General features: G+C 48.6%; 1 protein-coding gene across 2 annotated transcripts in view; it reads right to left on the reverse strand.

Moving 5' to 3' along the window:
• The window catches only part of SKI (SKI proto-oncogene), a 102,081-nt gene extending 81,914 nt beyond the window's left edge, over nt 1–20,167 (reverse strand). The window contains exons 1-2 of one of the 2 annotated variants that reach the window (XM_032201380.1): nt 19,912–20,167; nt 18,870–19,791 (exon numbers count right to left, since the gene is read on the reverse strand). In XM_032201380.1, coding sequence (XP_032057271.1) covers nt 18,870–19,781 — 912 coding nt within the window. In that variant the 5' untranslated portion in view covers nt 19,782–19,791; nt 19,912–20,167. The other variant, XM_032201381.1, reaches the window with a different exon arrangement.
• Between the last annotated feature and the right edge of the window lie 306 nt (nt 20,168–20,473).

Raw genomic sequence — 20,473 nt, forward strand, 5'->3', positions numbered from 1 at the left:
CCTCAGCTCCTCACCTTCTGTCACCTCGCAGTTCTGGCTGTCCCACGTGAAGGCTGCATTTCTTAAACTGGAAGAGCTGAGAAACTGGCAAGGGAGCCGCTTTAATGCCCTCCCATCTGACACCACTGTACAGAGCAGGACGATGAGAAGAATAAAATAAATCTGATCCCCCCAAGGCATTTATCTAAACGCTCTGATATTCTGTAAGCTACTGAGGGGCTCAAGCGAAAGAGTTAAAACCCAGCATGCTTAATTTTCATAGAGCACAGACCCAACCATGAACATGCACATCCATATGTTATTGGATTTGCTGGTTTAATCAGCAAGTACCAGTGACTCAATTAGCCTCTTAGCAGTGCCTAAATGCCACTAATTCAGCCCGCTGGCTGCTGCAGCACACATACACAAGCTTGTCCCCTTGGATTTAGCGGTAACAGCACCGCTATTCTTCTCGTGACAGCACCGGGGGCCCGGATGGTCTCCCTGGCTCTCCCTCTCTCTGTTCTGCCAACCACACAGAAAAAAAAGACCCCAGGGCTGGCTCTGTGCGAGCCTCGAGTAGGACGAAAAAGGAAGAGGGAGACACTATTTCTATTCATGTTAGAGCTTCAGAGCTTCAGCCACCAGAAAGCCTTCTTAAAAAAAAAAAAAAAAAAAAAAAAGAGAGAGAGAGAGAGAAAAAATGTATTCAAAGAAGCCCCTGGTTTAGAGCAACAGCCTAATAAGGTGTAAAAAAATAATATCCTGAGCTAATCTTTACCATCTACTATACAGGGCTTTAACAAATTAGAGGAGCTAGGGCTGAAGAAGCACTGTTTGGTTCCACCCAAGCTATCCTCCCACCACTGCTCTGCTCCTTGTGTTGTTTGGCTGCATGATACAGCACCAGCCCATAGGCCAGCACTTAACGTTTGTTGCTTTGGCAATCTCAACTAGGAACACATAATGCCAGGGAGCAAAGCAACCAACCCTCCCCGACCTGCCCACTCCGTTGGTTAACCAGAACATTTGTTGGGTTAATTTTTGCGACTCTCCTTTATAGAATGACTAATTTTCAGGCAGATCGATTCCCTAGTGAGCTGTTGCACATTGTGCAGCCATAAAAGCAGGGCTGACAGTCAGAGGAAGTGACAGGAGCAGTAGACTGGTGTTAGGGCAGAAGCCAAAAGGAGTTTTGGCAGCAGCGAGGTACATGTCAAATTAAAGTGACCAAGCAACGACGGCTTCAGAAGTATTGACTCAGTATGAACAAAATGTGCTGTCAAAACACAACGTGTCAGAACTGAGCCCTTCACATCCATTTTACTTGATGACTATATAGAGAATTACAGGTCAGAAGACACACAGGAGATCCCAGAGGAGGAAAAAAGAAAAAAAAAAAACACTGTACTAATTAACTTCCAACGTGGAAAACAGAGTATTCTTCCCAGAAAACAGAGCCAAAAGACACACAAGCTCTTCCCTCGCTTTTTTGTAACCCTTCTCGTCACTTAAAAATGAAGGTTTATTAATAAATGGTCAAAGCTGAAGTCCCTCTAGGTTTTGGAGCCCCAGCACTTGCAGAAGAAGCATTACTGCTTTCAATCCCTCCCAGCAGCTCCCCAGCTGAAACCCACTTGGCATCCAAAGGCTCGGCAGGGCCCTGCTAATCCTACAGGAGGACCTCCACAACAACACTGCAAACACAAAATGTAACAGCCAAGGTACCAGACAGTGAGCAGACCTTGCACTCCTACTCCCCTTTCCTTGTTAATATTCATTAGTTTAAAAGAAAGATGCCCAGGAAGGCAGGGGATGCACAGCCTCTGTTCAGCCTTGGGCACTTCGGCTCAGCAGCCCCAATCCGAGCAGAGTGCTGCCAGACCTGAGCCTGGGGACGAATGCAGGGTGGTTTGGGAGTTAGAAAGGAGTAAAGGGAACACAGGGTCTTAATTACTGCAAACCAACCAACCTGTCCCAGTGAAGACAGGTACACGCACAGCTAACACATCTCAGCATTTCTCAGAACCATTAGGTCCCCAGAATATGAAAACTGCTGACAGTATGGCAAAAAAAATGGCAAAGTTTCCTGCTTTGCCCTCTGTCCCCTTCCTGATAAACCCCATTACTCGCTGCTCCCAGAGCACCCCATCGAGCAGAAACCACCGCTTCTCTTACAACTTTGGCTTTACAGAAACAACAGAACGAGACAGGCAGATCTTTGCAGGATTTTTTATGTTTAAATGGTTGGAGCCCAGCCACCCAGGGCGGAGCATGAGTGAATGTGAGGGAAGCCTCCTCTTCTGAAGGTGCGACAGCAATTACAACCGCTGCCTGGTTCCTAGGGAATGCTGCATTTCCCTAAATGCTGTGGCGAGCAGGCCAGGCAGAAGTTCTGCCCAAATGAAGATCCCAAGCAGCCAGAGCAGAAACGCAGAATGTTCACAACCCTTCCCGGGTAGGTGATGTTACTGCAGCTCGTGGACATTTTGTCTTCCCTTGTCAGAAAAGCTGGCTTGCTAATTTATGGGCAGAGTGGGAAAAGCAGAGGGAAACAGACAGACACAGAATACTTAAAACAGGCCTCAGAATGGAGACAAAGCTCCCCTTTCACCTCCTGCTGCTATTTACCATCTGGGATCCTGAAAAGGGGGTGATGGGTAGCTTTGTGATAGGTTTGGCAAGGGGCAGGTCATTTAGGATTTTCTCTGTGTAACGAGGTCATGTGTCAGCGCCTTCACAGCACATGGGAACACAGTCCCAAAGAAGGTTCAACAAAAGGGTTGCCCTGGCCAAACTGGAAAGAGATTCTATTAAAAATAGAATGGCACTAATACAGCTCCTTAATGAGATTAATAATAATAAACTGGACGAAAACGTCCCTGGAATCTAGCTTAGAAAACCACAGAAAAAAATATGGAGTTAACACTCCCCATTACAAGTTGGATGTTATTTGTTAGCACATTTTTAGAAACGGGATGATGATTAAAGGTAAAATGAAGCTTTTAAATCACTGCATCTACACTTCTGTTTGGAAACCCAGCAAGCCAGTAGAGTCCATGTTTGTTAACTTTTGCTTTCTTGACCAGCCCACACTGCAATCAGCAAGCAAGATGGGACTGTACAAAACGTCCTGCAGCTCTCTGCGGAAAGGGAGCAGCACCCAGTGCCACAGTAAGCCCTGATATTCCCATTTGTACTACTGGGGGACAGACACAGCAGGGCTGAAATACTACACGTCAGAAGTGTACCTTTATTTATTTATTTGTTTGTTCATTTATTTCTCACGTGGCTTTGTTTCACAAAGGCATTTCATAAAAGCAGATGCATGAAACGAAGAGCACTGGTTTAGAAATGTTTTCCCCATTTTTATAAAAAGAATTATTAATAGGGTGAGCTTCTCATCATACAGTACCACCGTAAGTCTCTAAACGGGGTCCTTTAATCAAACCTCCTAGCCTGTTGCCCAGGCTGGATGTCTGCTGACTGCAGTGATTTCACCAACACTGCTACTGCTGGCACTATCCGGGCACTTGGTAAATTATTTAAGATCTATGCGAGCAGCACGGGTGCTGAACTGCTCCCTACAACTAGTGCAGGAGTTGCTTATCTATGAGTCTAAAGAAATTCTTTAGAAGAGTTGCTGGCAAATACCTGCAAGGCTGCGGTGCAGAGGGCTCTAAGTGAAAATGTTGCTCTTGTTCCTCCCTAGCCTCTCCTCTAGGCACAAACATGCACACACACGCGGTGAGCCACGGCTGTAGGCTGCAGGCAGGAGAAGGAGTCGCCATCAGCACGTCGCTGTGATACTGTCCAGCTGCACTAGGGCACTCCTGCCATAAAAGCCCTACACCTACCATCCTAAGAAGCTGTTGGTGAAGCCACCCAGCTCCAGACGTGCTCCCAAGTGTCTGCTCCTTCAGGCAGGGTGCAAATGCAAGACCCCAAGCCAACAGCGCCCTGGTACTGAGATCGGGATGGCAGGGACAGCCTGAAGTGTCGCAGAACGAAATGGTGCCGCTCACACATCCCCAGTGAAAAGCTGGGATACAAAATCCAGCCGCAGTTCTGCACCAGTATGGCCATATTTTGGGTTTTCGTGCCGGGTTCCCCCAGCTCTGCAGCTGACACAGCACCACGCTGCCTTTCTGCAGCGGGGCAGAGAAACGACCTGCCCAGACAGAACTGGCAACAAAGGCAACGAGTTAGCGTAAGGCAGGGCAGCTCGAGGAGGCAGCCACCCCGATACCACAACTCTGGTGTCACCCAGCTCCCAAAGCAGAACAAACAGACGGCCTTTCACTCCACATTTTAAGTAGAAAAATCCTTTTTTTTTTTTTTTTAAAAAAAAAAAAAAGGTATTGTTCTACTCCGAGACAATAAACAGTCTGCCTTCTCGCCACAGCTCTGAAAAGAGCTTTGCAAACAAAGGGGCACACACACAGCGGCAGTGCAGAGGTCAGGCCCGCGGGGCAATACCCAGCGTTCAACGTTACCCCTCCCCACCCCCCCCCAAAAATCACAGTTTTGATAGTTCGGTGGAAAAAAAAAACTTCGCAAATTTGCAACAAAACTGTTAAGTAATTAAGGCAAGACACTTCACACATGAACTTAAACTGCTAATTAAATCCCCCCTGCTTAATTGACTAGATTTGCATATCATTCAGCGAGGAACGGGAATGGCTCGGGCGTTACACAAGCCCTTTCTTGTGCTGCAGAAGGCTAAGGAATAAACCAAGGGTAATAAGAAGCAATGACAGTTTCTGAATGAAGGGGAAGTTTTCAACAGATTTTCAACATTTTTTCTAAAACATCAGCACACGATAGCTGACTCCAACCGTAACATCCAGAAGTGCAGGAAATGTTTTACAGCCACGCCAACTCCTGCCCTACTTCAACCTGCCGTCGCTGTCTGCTCATGTGCACAGCTCTCAGTTACTCTCAGCACTGGTTTTATGCCCAAGAAAATCAATTCCTACATTAAAAAAAAAATATTGATTTTGTTAACAACGGAAGAAGTAGTAACAATGTTGGCCCCTCTCTGCCACTAAACTTAGTGAGAACTTCAAGAGGCAAAAACTTTCAGGCCTATAGTAGGGGGAGAAAAAAAGCACCCTTGGACTGTGAGATCAACTAGAGTCAAGGAAAACAGGCACATAGCTGCCAGCTGCAGTGCTTATACACGACCGACAGCATGCAGGATGGAACTTCCCTGCTCCAAGGATGCCAGCTGATGCTTTTGTAATTGTGTTTAAGTGGACCAGGATTTGGAGTTGAAACACAACCTCCTCGCAGCACAAACGGACTCCTTGTTTTGGGCTGGGAGCACAGGAAAGTTAGTACCTGCTCCCACCTGGAAGGTTACTACTGTAGAAATGATGCTAACACACTTCCCTTCTTAAATGAAGGGACTCTGTAGAATACAAACCCACTGTGCACGCCAGCAAATTCAGATATCTGAAACCCAGATGTATCTGCTGTCTGCACGACAGCACTTCCTTCCAGCTCTGGATGTTGTACTTGCACAACAGAGATACTTCCACGGCTACAAAGTGGTGTTGTACACTATCAACTTCTCTCAGTTCTGATCTGCTGGATTAGAAAAAATAGAAGCAGAACAAAACCCAGTTGTCTCATTTATCTCAGGGCAAAACGATTTGCTATGTAGCCCCTGATAACAACATCAGGACACTTGTGATGCCTAGCGAGTTGCACCGTGACTGTAACAGGATTCTGCAGGACCACCACCAAATTTACTACTTGTAAAACATCCCAAAAAAAGGTTGGTGATCTGAGCTATCTCTGAGTAGCCCACTTTTTCAAGTGAGGCTTCTTAACCCAATAAACTAAGAACTAACTTGTTATCCTACCAGCAGCCCCTACCAGAAATGGAAACAATCGCATCCTGGAACACGTACATGAACCCACAACAAGTAGTGGGCTCGCTGCCACAACTGAGTATTCAAACAGCAAAAGCTGGGAGCTGCACCTCCCCTGCATGGAGCTTTTATATGACGAGATGGACATTGAGGTGGATTTATCAAAAGTCCTTATGATGATCTCTTTAGCGTGACGCACATAAGCGGTTTGGTTGGGTGGTTTTTAAACCCTGAAATTGTTTTTGAATTGATCTCCTGCTGCCTTGCTGAGGGAGGGGAACGAGGACTGCGGACAGAGCTAAACACAGCTGCCCACTGTAATTTCTGAATGGTCCTGCAACTTGCCCATCTGATCCTTGTCAAACAATCAGCAATGTAAAAAAAAAAACATTTTCAACACTCATCATTTGTGCAGACTTTGCTGCTCCCAGCTGAAGCAGCCCCACATTAAGCCTGGAAGAGCTACTCTCTTCTGCTAGGGCACTTGTTGCACTACCTAGGAGAAACTGAACTGCAATGAAGCTGCACAGAGCTCACGTTGCTGGGAGCGACACAAGAACCGTGGCCACTTCTGAACTCCAGTCTGAGAGGAGAGCCCATCACAACGCAGCTCGCTGAGCTCAGGGGGGCCGTGGAAGTCGGGCTGGCAGCCACCAGCAGCGCCTTCCTGTCACATACCCAGAAGGACAATTTTTATTTTCTTTTTTTTAAAAAAAACCTTCATCTGATATATATATATATATCCATCTTTACTTCACTTGTAATGTTATTTAAGCCTACTCTAACATTCTCCCCAACGAAGGGGGCAGCTGCCATGCTGGCTGAAGGCACGGCCGGTTTGGTGCAGCGGTTCCGAGCATTCCCCCCACCCGTGTGCCCTGCATGCGAAGCAGGCGGCTGCCCCGCCGCATCCAGGGGGACCTCACTTCCTCCCTGGCGAACAAGCAGCCCATTCAGCAAAAGGGAAATCCCAAGATGCACCCGGGCAAAGGGCCTGCTGAAGGAGCTGGGAAGAAAACCAACCCCCACCCCACAACCAGTCACCAAGGCGGCAGGAAGAGCAGCCCCGGAGCTGCAATCGCGAATCTACTTCTGCAAATAGCTACTTTAGGACGCGGATCTGCCGTACCCCTCATTTAAGAAGTTTTCCAGCATAGCATTTCAGCTCAGTCCTACAGAAACGTAATCCCCAGAAAGGAGCATCAGCCCCAGCAATGGCACCACAGGAACGCCAGCATGCCAGCTCAGGGGAGCGTCTGCACGGCTACTGAGGTCGACTGCAGAGTGAATTTGGAGCAACTCGATTGTTGCTTTGCAATTATAATCTAAAGCAAATTTTGTTGCAATTTTTAAAAGGAAAGCAAAAAACGGGCATTTTTTTCCCCTAGTTAAGAAATTTGGTGGAAACAGGATCCATGTGTCTCCATGTTTCTCTCCCCTGAGCCCCAATGCTCGCATGGTGACACCCAAACTGTCCACCCAGAGATCGATCCCAACGTGACTGCACATTATGGGTTTAACCAAGGGAATCACAAGTTTGAGGAGGGGGCTGATAAATAAAAGAGCTCATTTCAAGAAAAAAATCCCCCCTAAATAAGGGAGCAACATAAATGTAAGGGTTTTCACATCTGCCAAGATGGGATCCAGCTGCTCTGCCAGGAGATGAATGAACATCCCTCTTAGAATTTCTTTTCTTAGAAAGAAACAGATGAAGTTTGATTACTGTGAATCCACGTAAATCAAATCGAGATGCCTTAGTCCAGCTAACAAGAGCAAAGTTGATGCATTCTTAGAAAACCTAAATGTTAAATTTGCATGTACGTTTGTAAAAGCAGAATGTGAATGCAGAATAGAATTCTGGAAAGAAATCCCACTGAACTCCCGTGAATTGATCGGGACTTCCCCTTGCAAAATCTCAGCAGAATTTGACCACCACTTTATAACCACAGAGGAAACACTAGCCACAGGCAGAAGCTAAGACAAGTGATTTCCACACAAAGATGCAATTGGAAGCACTTGGGCCAAGCCCACTGACTTCACTGGAGTCAAACCCCCAAACACAGCATTGCCAGAATGACCTTCCCCGACATGAAGCACGGCACCACCGCACGCCAGTTACGTTTGTACTTCGGGGTCTCTTTTGAAGCATCTCCTATTTCTTCCCCTTACTTGATTCAGTTCCTGGCATGGTTTGCGTGGCAGCATGACGACGCTGATGCCGCGACTAATCTTCATGGACAGCAGACAAAATAAACCAATTAAAGACCCCCAAGGTCTCAACCACTGCATCATTTAACTATCTTTTATATACCAGCAAAAGTTAAAACTCGTCCACACACTTCTAAACTTGGCAGTTGAGTGGTGTAAGGCAGGGGCTGCTGCCCCCAGGAACTCCATATTTACTGTCCCTGCAGTTGGCATTGGTGTAGCTTCCCCAATAGCTACACCCAAACTGATGAAGCTTTACCAACTCCACCAAAATCAATTTCTTCCCAACCTAGGTCTAATTGACTGGGGTTTTTTGTTTGTTTTTAAAGACCAGGCTGTTCCTCAGTTCACAGAATTAGAAGCTGTTGTCAGAAAAACCTCAGCCGCGCACCACAGCTTGGGAACACAGGTGGGGCAATAACCCACTGCTGGGGTGACCAGCAATCTGGGCAGAATAGGAAACCACAGCTCATGCTCCAGCTCCTTCCAACTCTTCCAGTGCAGTGGCCGCGTGTCGCACCACTGGGAAAAAGATACAGAACATTTTTTCTCCTGAGCACTGAACTGCTGTATCCCAAATAAAGGGAAGCGTGACAATCTGTACAAATGCAAATGTCCCAAATGCCAAGACTAACATTTCTAAAACCTAATTCAACTCTTTCATTTCTTAGCTGCGGGCCGTTTACTGCCACTCCTTTTTTCCACCCAAACAAAAGACGAAAGGGATGACTCAAAGCAACTTGAATTTCAAGCTAAAGCCACAAAGCACTGAATGCTTGAACTTTAATATTAAACAGGTGTGCAGATGAGATTCATTCAAGCCTCATCATGGCTAGGTTAATTGTTAAAAAAACTGCAAAAAGACCTAATTTACTTGAAAGACACATGGGTAAGATAAACAGAGCTATAAGGAACGACCAAGGCATGTGGTAAATACAAGCAGAGCACTGCCAACTCCCTCCACCCCCTTGTCCCACCAAATCCCTTTTTCCTTTGTATTCCAGTAATTTTATTTATTTTGTTTGTCAGAATTTAATAATACCACACATGATCTTTGGTCTAGAATCAAAAGGGCTAAAGACAGATCAGAAAGTCCATTACAAAGTAGATGTTCACCTAAATATGAATCTAGAAATCAAGGGTTTAGCAAAGGAACTCCTGATTTTCTATGCTGCATGCACCAAGTCCTCTGAGCAGTAGCTCTGCATACCCCCAGAATGGGATAATCGAGCACATTACACCACTCATACCACTATCTGCTGCTGAATACAAAGATTTCCTCACTTGCATCTTCAGTCCTCTGTTTATTGGCCTCCACCTTTTTTTGCAAAAAAAAAAAATAAAAAAAAAATACACCGTGTAGCAAAAAAGAAAAAGGCAAAAAGCCAAACAAAGCTACATCTCTGGATGTATTAGTGCAGGAACCCATTGCACAGCATGTTTCTTATTAGGGAATGAATGGGAACAAAGAAATATCTATAATGGACCTAATGCTGCAGTCTGGGCTCTTTTGAGTCTGATTTACTTCTCACAGCAGCTCTGCACCACTCTAAATCCATTTATTTCAAAAGCATATTTCTAAATCATAGCAGCATGGGTGAGATAATTCACACCCACCAAATAAACTGAAACTGCTAGGGGGGAGTTAAGAATGGTGAAATTTTTTATTTTTTTCCCCTCCAACTTACACGAGACTCCATTATCTTTGAACTCAGGCGAGTTTGTCAACTCTAGAGCAAAGGGATTTTAGAAAAGTGTGCTTAACATACAACAATGAGAAATTCTTAATAACAGAAGCGTAAATCTGAAATGCATAATATCAATGAAGGCTACTGAAATCAGACCACAATACTGTCTATTTTCTGCTTTTCTGGTCAATTATTCTGTATAAAAGCTCCAAAATTTATTCTACTGCTATAAAGATGAAAACCTCTGGAATAACCCAGAGGATTTTTCCATTTTGTTTTTTAAAGATACTTGTCAAATAAAATACTGGACCCAGCAAAAGTTAATATGTAAAGGAGTGTGGTTTTTAATTATTTGAAGTAATTCACTGTTTCTAATTGGCACTACTACAATATCTGTTTTAGTAAGCAGCCGGCTCCACACATAACCTATACATTTTAATACAGTGGAATTAATTTTGTTAGCTAGATCCTGGAAAAATCATCTACAAGCATTATGTATGCGGTCCAAGATACTCAGCACTTCTGCATTACATAATAATAGAAAGAAAACGACTATCAGGATCTCCTTTCTGCAATCCGATCTGCATGGGCAGCTCTTTCAATCTGTGCAGCTCCCCCAGTGAAACTGATCAGGGCTGCAGGCACAGGTCAGGTGCCAGATTTCGCACAGCTCCCATTTAACCAAGGTTAAAGTAACGAGGTTACTTTGGCCTCTTCAAATTCAGTAAACGCACGTGGGTGCAGTAGCTTTCTTCTCCTGCATTAGGTGTCACAGAACAGCTTAACTGTGCTGAAAACCAGAAGGAAAGTTTTTACTCAATGGTCACAGCTCACTAAGAGCAGCATTACAGAAATATTTTAGACCCTTGTCTTCGCTGACGGAGCTGGCCAGCTTCACCACCCATGTTTTCTGTTTAATGGCAATAAAGGCAACATCTTACAAAAGGAGAAAATCTAAAGATAGAAAACAGGTGTTACTATTCCTGATTTTATCAGTGCCACTGGCACATACCGCTTTTTTTTTTTTGTCTCCAGATATGAATTACAAATTCTGCAGATTCCTCCCCAGAAGTGTCCAACTTCAGCTCCTGGCTGATTCCACCTGGGCATGAAGAGTCAGAGCCATGAGCATGTAGTAAGCGGAGGGAGCTTGATGAAAACATGGGTTATGACAGTGGAAAGATAGGAAATGTTTCTTCTCCCAACCCCAGCAGATGTTGTCCAATTAAGGATGCAAATAAATCACCCTCTGCATTGCAAGTCAGAAAACACATCCATAAAAGCTCTCTAAATACATTTCAGTTTAAACTTGCATAATTCTCCCAGTGGAGAAATCATCTTAAACTTATGTAATCCTTAGAAAGAGACATTACAGACAATTCAGTGCCACAAAGAAACAAGGAAGACATCTCTGGAAAAGAGGTGCACCCACACACAATTAATTATATAGGTGTAGGGGGGAAGCGCTGGGAGAGCGACGCAGAGCCCCGAGCCTGCTGTTTCCACAGAGACCGATCTGTAACCGAGCTCAAGGGGCTGCTCCCCTTCCAGCAGCCAGCACTGTCTGTTATACTTAACCCAGACTTCCTAACACTTGATATCCTGTCTGCTCTTTCAATGCCCTTACTCAACATTTCAGACAGACATTACACAAACTGGCTGGTGAAAAGGGTTGAGAAACCAATGAGCAATCCAAGTCAATGACCTTATTCTATAAAATGATACCATTGACGGAACAGAGGGCGAGGAACAAAGCTCAGGGGTGCAGGTCTTCTGCACATATCCCTGAAATCTTCCCCAGGAGAACTAAGCCAAGTGCTTTGCTCCACCTGAAGATTTTGTTTTGTGGCGCTGCTGCTCTGTAAAACCTCAGCAGTTCTCGTGCTTCCAGTCCAAATGATGGTCGCACCAAAACAGAAAGGGTTTCAATTAAAAAATAAATAAATGTCACATTTTCTACAAAGCATGTGCAAAGGTAACTGTACATCAATCAATGAACAACAAAGCCAGAACCCGGGCTATCGATTCGCTCCTTTGCTGCTTATCTCCAGCATGCAGAGCGAGGCTGCAGTTTCTGCACAACCTCTGGCCTCGTGGACGTCTCTCCTGACTTTAAGTATAACTGCTTAAGCAACTCAAAGACTACTTAATATAAGTAAGGGTGGCAGGACACCTGCATTTAACAGAAAATGCCATTATGTTGCTTAGCAGGTTGTTTTAATACACACCCAGCCTGGAGAAACCCAAACAAAAGTGACAGCGACCAAGCCAGAGATGGAGGCAGCGATAAGAGACCCACACGGGGGAATTCCCATTGGCTTCTCCCAGAGCCCTGGCCATGAAACGCTGGCAGGATCAGGGCTTCAATTTGTATCTGTTTTCGTTACCTCATCCAAGCAAAGGTCAGAGCAGCACAATGAGCCGGGCACACAGCGGCCGGCAGCTGCCTGCCAGCAGGTTTGCCCAACGCGGGCACACGAGGCATGTTCAAAGAGCTGCACCTGATGCAATTCTGAGGCTAAGTTTATGGCCCTTCAGCTTGCACTGGGGAAAAGCAAGGCTGGCCCTGGTCCCAGCTGCAGAGATTTCCCCATCAGGAGAAAAAAATAAGCTAAAATGCTGAAACATAGAGATTGACAAATCCTACATAAAAGAACAAAATCACCATTAGGTACCTACAGCAACCTGAAACCCCAATGGTGCATGGAGCAACCAGCAGGCAAAGGCCTCCCTGTCCAGAGGCAGCTCCAGCTGCAGGAGCCAATGCCCTGCTCAGTAAGACCTGCCCAGGTCACAGCACCCCCAAACACCTACGGGACCAAAACCTAGTTATTGAGCAAAACAAAAACACTGCAGTGCCAAAACAGGCCCACTCCCGGCTTTGGCACAGTCCTGTAAAGGTGGGGGCACGGCCACAAGCTCACTGCAGCCACTCCGTGTTAACCCTGGCGCATGTCGGTTCAGGATCTGCCCCTCTTCCCCACGGCTGCAAGCACCGCCAGCACGCACGGGAGGAAGTCTGATACAGAGACAAGTCTGCTGTGGTTTGTGGGCAAACTGGTTCCAATTAGTGCGCCTGCTGATTGCCTGAGTGAGAACTGCTGAACGAGCCCCAAGCCCCAAACTTTCAAATTAACCTCGGATGCTCCAGAAAATATCTCAACAGGTGATTTTGGTAACAGTCTGAGGCTGAATCTGCAGTGGCAATGAAGACAAGAACCATACAAGACATACCTGCCTACCCAAGGTGGGCACGAAGATAATAATGCCATGAATTCTGTCCACCCCCAGAGTGACACACACTAACTATAGCAGAAACTGAGTGGAACAGCACTAAAAGTAAAAATGGAGATACACGCTTATTAATCTGTACTTCCAAAATGCAGAAAACAGATGCAAATTAGCAATTCTCTAATAAAATGTATTATTAACATTATAATTGGTAAGTTTAAAATAAAGGCATGTTATATTACTACGCATTAAAGTAATGCTTCCTTTACATGAAAATCAATTTGATTTAAGTGTTCTATGGCCACTCAAATGAAACAGGTTAGCTTAGCAACTGACAGTACTCTACTGATAGATTTCCTACAGCCCAGCTGGAGTTCCTTCTGTCCATGCTTTAATTTCTTTCCAAGAACCCCGTCAGATTTAGTGCAACTCTTCCATGAGAGCTCCCTCTAAATAAGAATTACAGCATGAAGTTCGGGAACTCAGTCTGCCTTTAAAAAAAACACAAGAGTGTAATGAGGTTTTTTGTGTCTGATACTTTGCATGGAGATGCAACTCGGTGCAGTGGCAAAGCAGTTGGGCCGGCTAAGCCAGCAGTGTGAGTTCCAGTCCTTCGTTATCACCAGCAGCAGGGAGCCAGCCCACTCCTTGCTGTACTCGGTGCCACCGAAACCCTGAACTTCAGCACAATATCCTCGCTAGGAGGCAAAAACGACACGGATTTTCAGTAAGAATGGACAATGGACCTTGTCGAGTCCCCAAATTGTGCTCGGCTCAGCCCCCTCGATGCAGCCGCAGCGCTGCTAGCGAGGTGCAGATAAGGTACTGGCGGCTGCCAGGAGTTTCACCGCTGCGTTGTCTAGACATGCTCTGAGCAACCTCACGCAGACACCGCCAGATGCTTTTACAACGCCGACGTGAACACTCATCCCAGCAAAGGAAAACACACCCTCGCCAGGCAGCCCAATAACCGTGCCCGGCTGCCAGTGGCCAGGCCAGGTGCTGCAGGCTCCCCGACCGACACACTGTGTTCACACCACCTTCAAAGCGCGCTGCTCTTTGGGGCAGAACACACGGCCGAGCCCCAAACCACTGAGATGGAGAGGCGAGGGAGACTGCCCAGACAACGAAGGCAGTGGCATATATTTTAATATTTTGGGCTGTGATTGTCTGAAGTATAGATTTTGTGTAATTCCCTCCCTAACTCACAAGGGCTGAGTTCAGGAAGTACAGAACAATTCTGGGGTAACAGAGAGCCACAGGTGACTCAACATCATTAGCTCATTATTTGCAGCATACTCTGTGTCTCGCACACATGCACGTACCTGCTTCTTTGTTCTCGACCTACAACATCTGTAAAACTGTTTGCACTCCTGGCAAAAAAATGCTGATGTCTGCTTAAACACTGACATCTCCTCAGGTACACAGGATTTCACTTAAGCTTGGCATGGTTTTTCAGGTCCTATTCCTAAGGTGTGAAGTGTTTGTGAACTTAGGGTACTCCTTCAAGGCTTCAACACTTGTGTTTTAGGGACTTCAACATTTTTACTGGGTATTTTCTAATGAATTCTTAAGCAGCAAGCAAGAGAGCAAATGACTTCTGTGCTCCATGGGGAAACACCTGAACCCATAGCTCTCAAAGTTTTTCAAGAGCATTCATCAAGCCAGTTGGTACAGAGAAGAATAAATCCATCCAGCAGCCTGAACACCAATGCCTGTGAAATCAAAAATGAGAATCTCCCTGCTATACCCCATTAACAGATCAAGAAACTCGCTACTGCCAGGAGGCAGGACTTGGGGATACGGGAACAGAAAGATCCGCATCGTAGCTCCATCACGTTTCACGTGGCCACAAAACACAGCGCAGCCACCGCTGCACGGCACCTGAAAGGCCCAAGCCACCCCAGTGCTCGGCAGCCCCACACTCTTCCACTTTCGGCAGCGTCTGTTCTTCGAGTTGGCCGCACACTTGACCTGGCTAAACCTCTCTCCAGCTGAGAAAGCCGTGTGTTGTGGCAGCCCGGGCTTGGGAGGCATTGAGAAATGAAGTGCTCATTTGTGTGTCAGTACCCAGAAGGCTGCTTCCAGCTCCCAGCTGCTTCACCCGAGTGCTGCTGGGCCCCGAGCTCTGGGAACACGGCCCCGCTGGCATTGGGGGTGCTCGCACGTGTGCAAGGAGAGTTCTCATCCCCCCTCGCTGCCCGATCAGACAGTTTTACTGAACATACAGATGTCTGGCACACAGCTAGGAAACGTGGAAGCACCAAACTCTGCTCAGTTCAACGTTAAAAAGAAAAAAAAGTTGAAAAGAGGCAGAGGCGAAGCCACCCTCCTCTCCTGGAAACAGCAAACAGAAAGCCTCGGGGCGTGTTTGTTTGAACTAGCTCCATCAGAGACATGCCTGTGTACAGAGCACGGTGCTGCTCCATGTGGGGTGGAGAGAAGATCTCAAAGACAAACCAAGGCCGCAACTACACCAGCAAGAGGACACAACGTGCACCAGCTGCTGAGCTCAAGAAAAAGGCTTTGGCACTGATGGTGGATTCCTAGGACCCCGTTTTGAAATGCTGTCAGGTTCTTCACATTTTGAATCTCTGGAAATAGCCCAGAATAACATCGGTTGGGCTCCATGCTGGTAACCATGGATCAAATGCAAGACAGGTAGGGAAACGGGCCTCCCCCTCATGTAACAGCAGTGCTGGTACTCTGAGACCGGACAGAAATCACAGCAGAAAACCTGTGTGAGCTCGTGAGAAGGTGGAAAACCCAGCAAAGGATATAAAGGATGATGGAGAGGTTATAAAATGGCTCAGGAAAAGAAAGGATCTTCCGCTCATCCAAGGATTAACGAGGAGGATACAAAAATCAAAATGTTGAAAGGGGGTAAGGAATGGGGCTGAGACACCTCTGGTTCCTGCTGTGGTGGGGCTCCAGCTGTTAGGACCCATGCCAGCTTTTGGTGAGGACCCTTTGCTGACTTCAGAGCTCCAGAGGCAGATGGAAGCTGCTTCTGCCAGTGGCAAGACCGGGCAACACACATCTCGTTCAAGCAACCCTGCTGAGCCAACCTATCTGGCTGAGTACAGCGATGGACAGATAGGCACGGCAGATGCTGCACAGGAGCACACGGTGAGACTTCAGTATCTAGGCAAAGCTTTGCCTTGCAGCACCGCTTTCGGACCAACCCAACAGGAGGGAGGAGGAAAAGGCAGTTTTGCCAGTATGTCCAATCTGCAGCGGGGGCTCGTGCCAGCCCAGCTCCTCCATTTAGAAGTCAGAGCCTTAAAAGGCAGAACTGTGCTGGCAGAAGCCTCCAGACCTCCCCACACAACCCTCACAAAGACGCACGGAAAGGTCAGAAACCTTGCTGCTTCTTCTACAGCCCAGCAGTCCCATCCATCCCAAGCTACCAGCATCCCAGCAGAGCCCCGAGCCGATGTGTACACAAACACACAAATAATTGGGAAGCTGATAAAAAAAAAAAAAAAACAAAAAAAAACCTCTTGCAAGTAGAAGACAGAACATCTGACACAGCAGATTACGGCACACACCACACCACCACCTCTGTATGGAGCAGAACAAAGCAAGGCAGAGATCTACATCAGAGAGGAAGCCCACCACAAAGGCACACGCTTCACACTTTCATCCCCCGAGACAGACAGACAGACACAGACAGACACGGGGCCCAGCAGACACACGAACCCCCCACAGGCTGGCGGTGACTAACGTAACACCCAGACACGGGATCATCCTTGCGTTTCCTTACGAGGAATCTAAACGGCACCCCGCTGTTCCTTGCCCATGGCCACAGTCTGCCAGCCTGTGAGCCAGATTAAATCTTGCCGTAATTATCTGCGCACACGGCTCCAGCACAAATGACCTTAGCATATGATATCCGCTGGCTAAGGCCAATGGACAAAGACCACAGAAAAAGGCAGGATAAGCATCCAAAGCCCCAGCAGCGACGTCAGGGTTTCTTCAAGACTGCGCCATGTGAATAAGAGCTGCGGGGACAACCCCGCAGCCTGGCAACTGGGAGCCCATTCTGCACGGATGCGGGATTTGTGCCCTGACCCCTGAGCACGTACCAGCCGGATCTTCCCCATCAAACTCCTCCCAAATGAAACTATCCAGAGACTTTTAATGTTTTATTATGACAAACTTTTGCATTTTTTTTTTTTGGAAAAATGTACGGTTGTGATTTTCTTATGTCATTTTTGGTGTCCACTGTGAGGTGCCTTGAGGCCACCCTCCAAGGGGCTGCGTGCACATTGTGGTGGGTGGGTTAGGAGCGCTTGACATGCTCTGAGCTAGGACCTGTTAAAAGGTCACCAAGAGCAAGGCAGTGCCCAAACTTGGCAGTCTTTTCCTCTTCTCCACCTGCACCCTCACCTGGGGCACAGATCAGATCACACAACTGAGCAGTGCCATGGAAGCCTTGCAAGGAAAGGCACTCAGCCCTCTAAAAACATCCATTTTAATCAAACTGGGGAAATGACCAAGCCAGGGCTATGCGACCCTACCGGAAGGAAAATAAAAAAGCAGAGATCGTTTTATTTTGCCCCCCAAACAAAGCATGCCCTAGAAAATTCATTTCCCAACCTGGGAAACGTCTCCAGGTCCTGAGCCCTCTCCTCCCCTCGCAGACACCTGCAGGCAGCCGCCCTGCCAGCCCTTTTAGCACGACTGCCAGCAAGCAGCCAGGCCATAAAAACACATTTACCTCCAGCCACGGGGAGAAGGGGGCTCCGCACAGCCTCTGGCTGCTGCCACCTGGGAGGGAGGAGAAGGAGGGAAAAAGGCTGAAATGGGGCTAAGAGACAGGCCTGGGGAGCACCTGCATGCAGCTGGGGGGGCTGGTCCTTTTTGGGGGGCCCAAGCTGCTGCCCTGGGTGCCTGGCAAGCCTCCTGTGTGTTTGGTTTTCAACTCCAAGCTGTGTCGGAGCCCAAGCGGGTGTGCACGTTTAACATTATATTCATGAAGTTAATTGAGGGATTTCACCGAGCGTTCTCCGTGGGCTCTAAACACTGCTTCTTGTGTTAGGGGTTGTGTCACTGCCCTTCCACTCCTGACACACGCCGAGGACAACTCCTGCAGCCTGCGATGTTGGAGCCGGGATGCAGCCCCAGAGCCACAGGATCCTGGCCCCCCACCTCTGGGATCCAGCTCGGAGCGAAAGGCAAACAAAGGCCGCCTAAAAAAGCCGATCCGCAGGGGCTGGCTGGCCTGGGGCCGGCACGGTGTGCCCTCAGGTGCTGCAGCTGGCCCTGCGCAGCTCCGCTTACCCAGCCTGCCACAACCCAACCTGCAAAAAAAGCCCGGCTGATGGGAGCTGGGGCTCCCTGGGCTCCCCTAAAAGCACATGCTTCTCCATCCCCGTCCTGCGCTGCATCGCACACCAGCAGCCTGTGTGACGGCCAGTATCTCTCGCAGCAGCCCCGTTTGTGTTCCAGCAGCAGCATTCAGGCAGCCCAGCCCCTGCCTCCCTCCCTGGAGGCACGCAGCAGACAGCTCGCCGTTGGGGCTGGAGGACCCAGCGGGATTTTTCTCCGGCTCCTTCCTTGTCCTGACCCCTCCCGAAGCTCCTCCGAGCTGAAATCACACGCTTCCTGCTTGAGCAAGGGGTTGCAGGGATCAGGCTCCACATCCAAACCCCCCCAAAAAAACACACATCACCCTGCAGCCCCTGCCAGAGGCGCAGGGCAGGGGCCCCCCAGCACACGTGGCGAGATCGAGGAAGGCGATGAGACCGCTCCCCGACCCTACAAGGAAAGCCAGTGGTAACACATCACCCATCGACGTCAGCGACATTACAGAAGATTGCTTTTCTCTTTCTCTCCCCCCCTGCCCCTATTTAAAACAAGAATTAAAGGCGTGACTTACCCTGGGGGCTTTCCTCTTGTATTTGTTGTTATAGTCAAATTTTTCTTTCATTTCGTCTAAGAGCTGGCCCAGCCTAGCCTTCTCCTCTTTCCCAGTGTAATCCTGGCTGAGGAGGATGTAGGACCTCCAGTTTGCAGAGTCAAAGCCCCAGTGGCAAGTCCTGTTTTCCAGGGATTTGTGCGAGTGGACCACGAATTTGTGAGGTGGGTACATCAGCCTGCAGTCCAAGCACTGGATGCAGGCTGCGCTGGGGTTACTGTAAAGCTCTGGTACCAGGAGTCCCTTACACTTCCCAAAGCACTCATGATACACCTTGAAGCTCTTCTCCGTAAGCTCCAGCTCGATCGTGCTAGAGAATTCCTTCTTGCAGTGGGGAGGATAGGTGCCACCATAAAGCAAGGCGTTACAAAGCCTCTCGGCATCAGTTTTAGTGATGAGCCCGCAGGAGGGAGCGGAGAAGGGCAGGATGCCCATGACTTTGAGGATCTCCAGCTGGTCAGCAGTGCACCTGGAGCAGTAAATATGCAGCTCGTCACACACCGAATTGATCTGCTGCAGGGAGAAGTCCCTGAGCACCGAGTTCAGGATCTGGGGCAAGCAAAGCCGCTTTTCTCCACCCACCACGAAGCAGGAGATGGTTTCCCCTTCCAGGATGGTCTCGCACCTCTCCGTGGACCTGTCCGAGGGCATGAAGAAGGGACCAGGCATCACCGGAGGCGGCTGGATGGGAGGCAGATGCAGCACGGGTTCCGCTGGGTCTTTGCCATTGTCTTTCTTGTACATCTCCTGTGCCCATCGTGCTGAGAAAGCAGCAGGGCCACCCAGGGAGCTCATAGAGCTCAGATGAAACTGTTCCAAGGTCTTCTGCAGTCCTGGATGAGGCTGGAAGCTGCTTCTACTTACAGTCTCCATTTTTTAGTTTCTATTCCCAAAACAAACAACAAAAATCCCTGGTTATCTTCCACGCCGGTACAAATCCACTCGAGGGATTTCCCCCCCCCCCCCCAAATATTTTTTTTTTAAACAAAACAAACCAACCCACCCTCGCCTTTTCTCCTTCCCACGCGGCTTTAGCAATCCACTGTCGCTCCTCGGCGGACTCGTGCCTCTTTTCTTCTCTCTCTTTCCCCGCCGGGTTCGTCACGATCTCGGCCCCCCCGAGGCTGCGGCGCTGGCGGGCCGGAGCAGGGCGACCCGGCCCGGCCCGGCCTGCATCCGAGCGGCCCCCGGCGCCCCCCCGGCCCCCTCCCCGGCTCGGGGCCGCGCTCAGATGCGCGCTGGCGGCTGCTGCTCTGCGGCGCTCCCCCGCCTGTCCATAGCCGCCCGGAGGAAGGAAGGAAAGGAGCGGGGGAGGAAAGGAGAATTAAAAAAAAAAAAAAAAAAAAAGAAGAAGAAAAGTGGAGGGAAGCTGGGTCCAGCCGGGGGGGGGGGGGGGGGGGGGGGGGGGGGCGGCGGGATTCAGGGAAGCGGGGCGGCCCCGAGTGCGCGGCGGCTGGGTGGGCAGGAGGGCGCCTGGCCCCTCAGGGCTGCCGGCCTGCCCGGCACATCCCCGCCGCTCCTCCTCCTCCTCCTCCTCCTCCGGCACGGCGCGGACTGCGAGTGCC

This window comes from Aythya fuligula, chromosome 21 (genome assembly GCF_009819795.1).
Source record: "Aythya fuligula isolate bAytFul2 chromosome 21, bAytFul2.pri, whole genome shotgun sequence".
In the NCBI taxonomy this organism is placed as follows: domain Eukaryota; kingdom Metazoa; phylum Chordata; class Aves; order Anseriformes; family Anatidae; genus Aythya; species Aythya fuligula.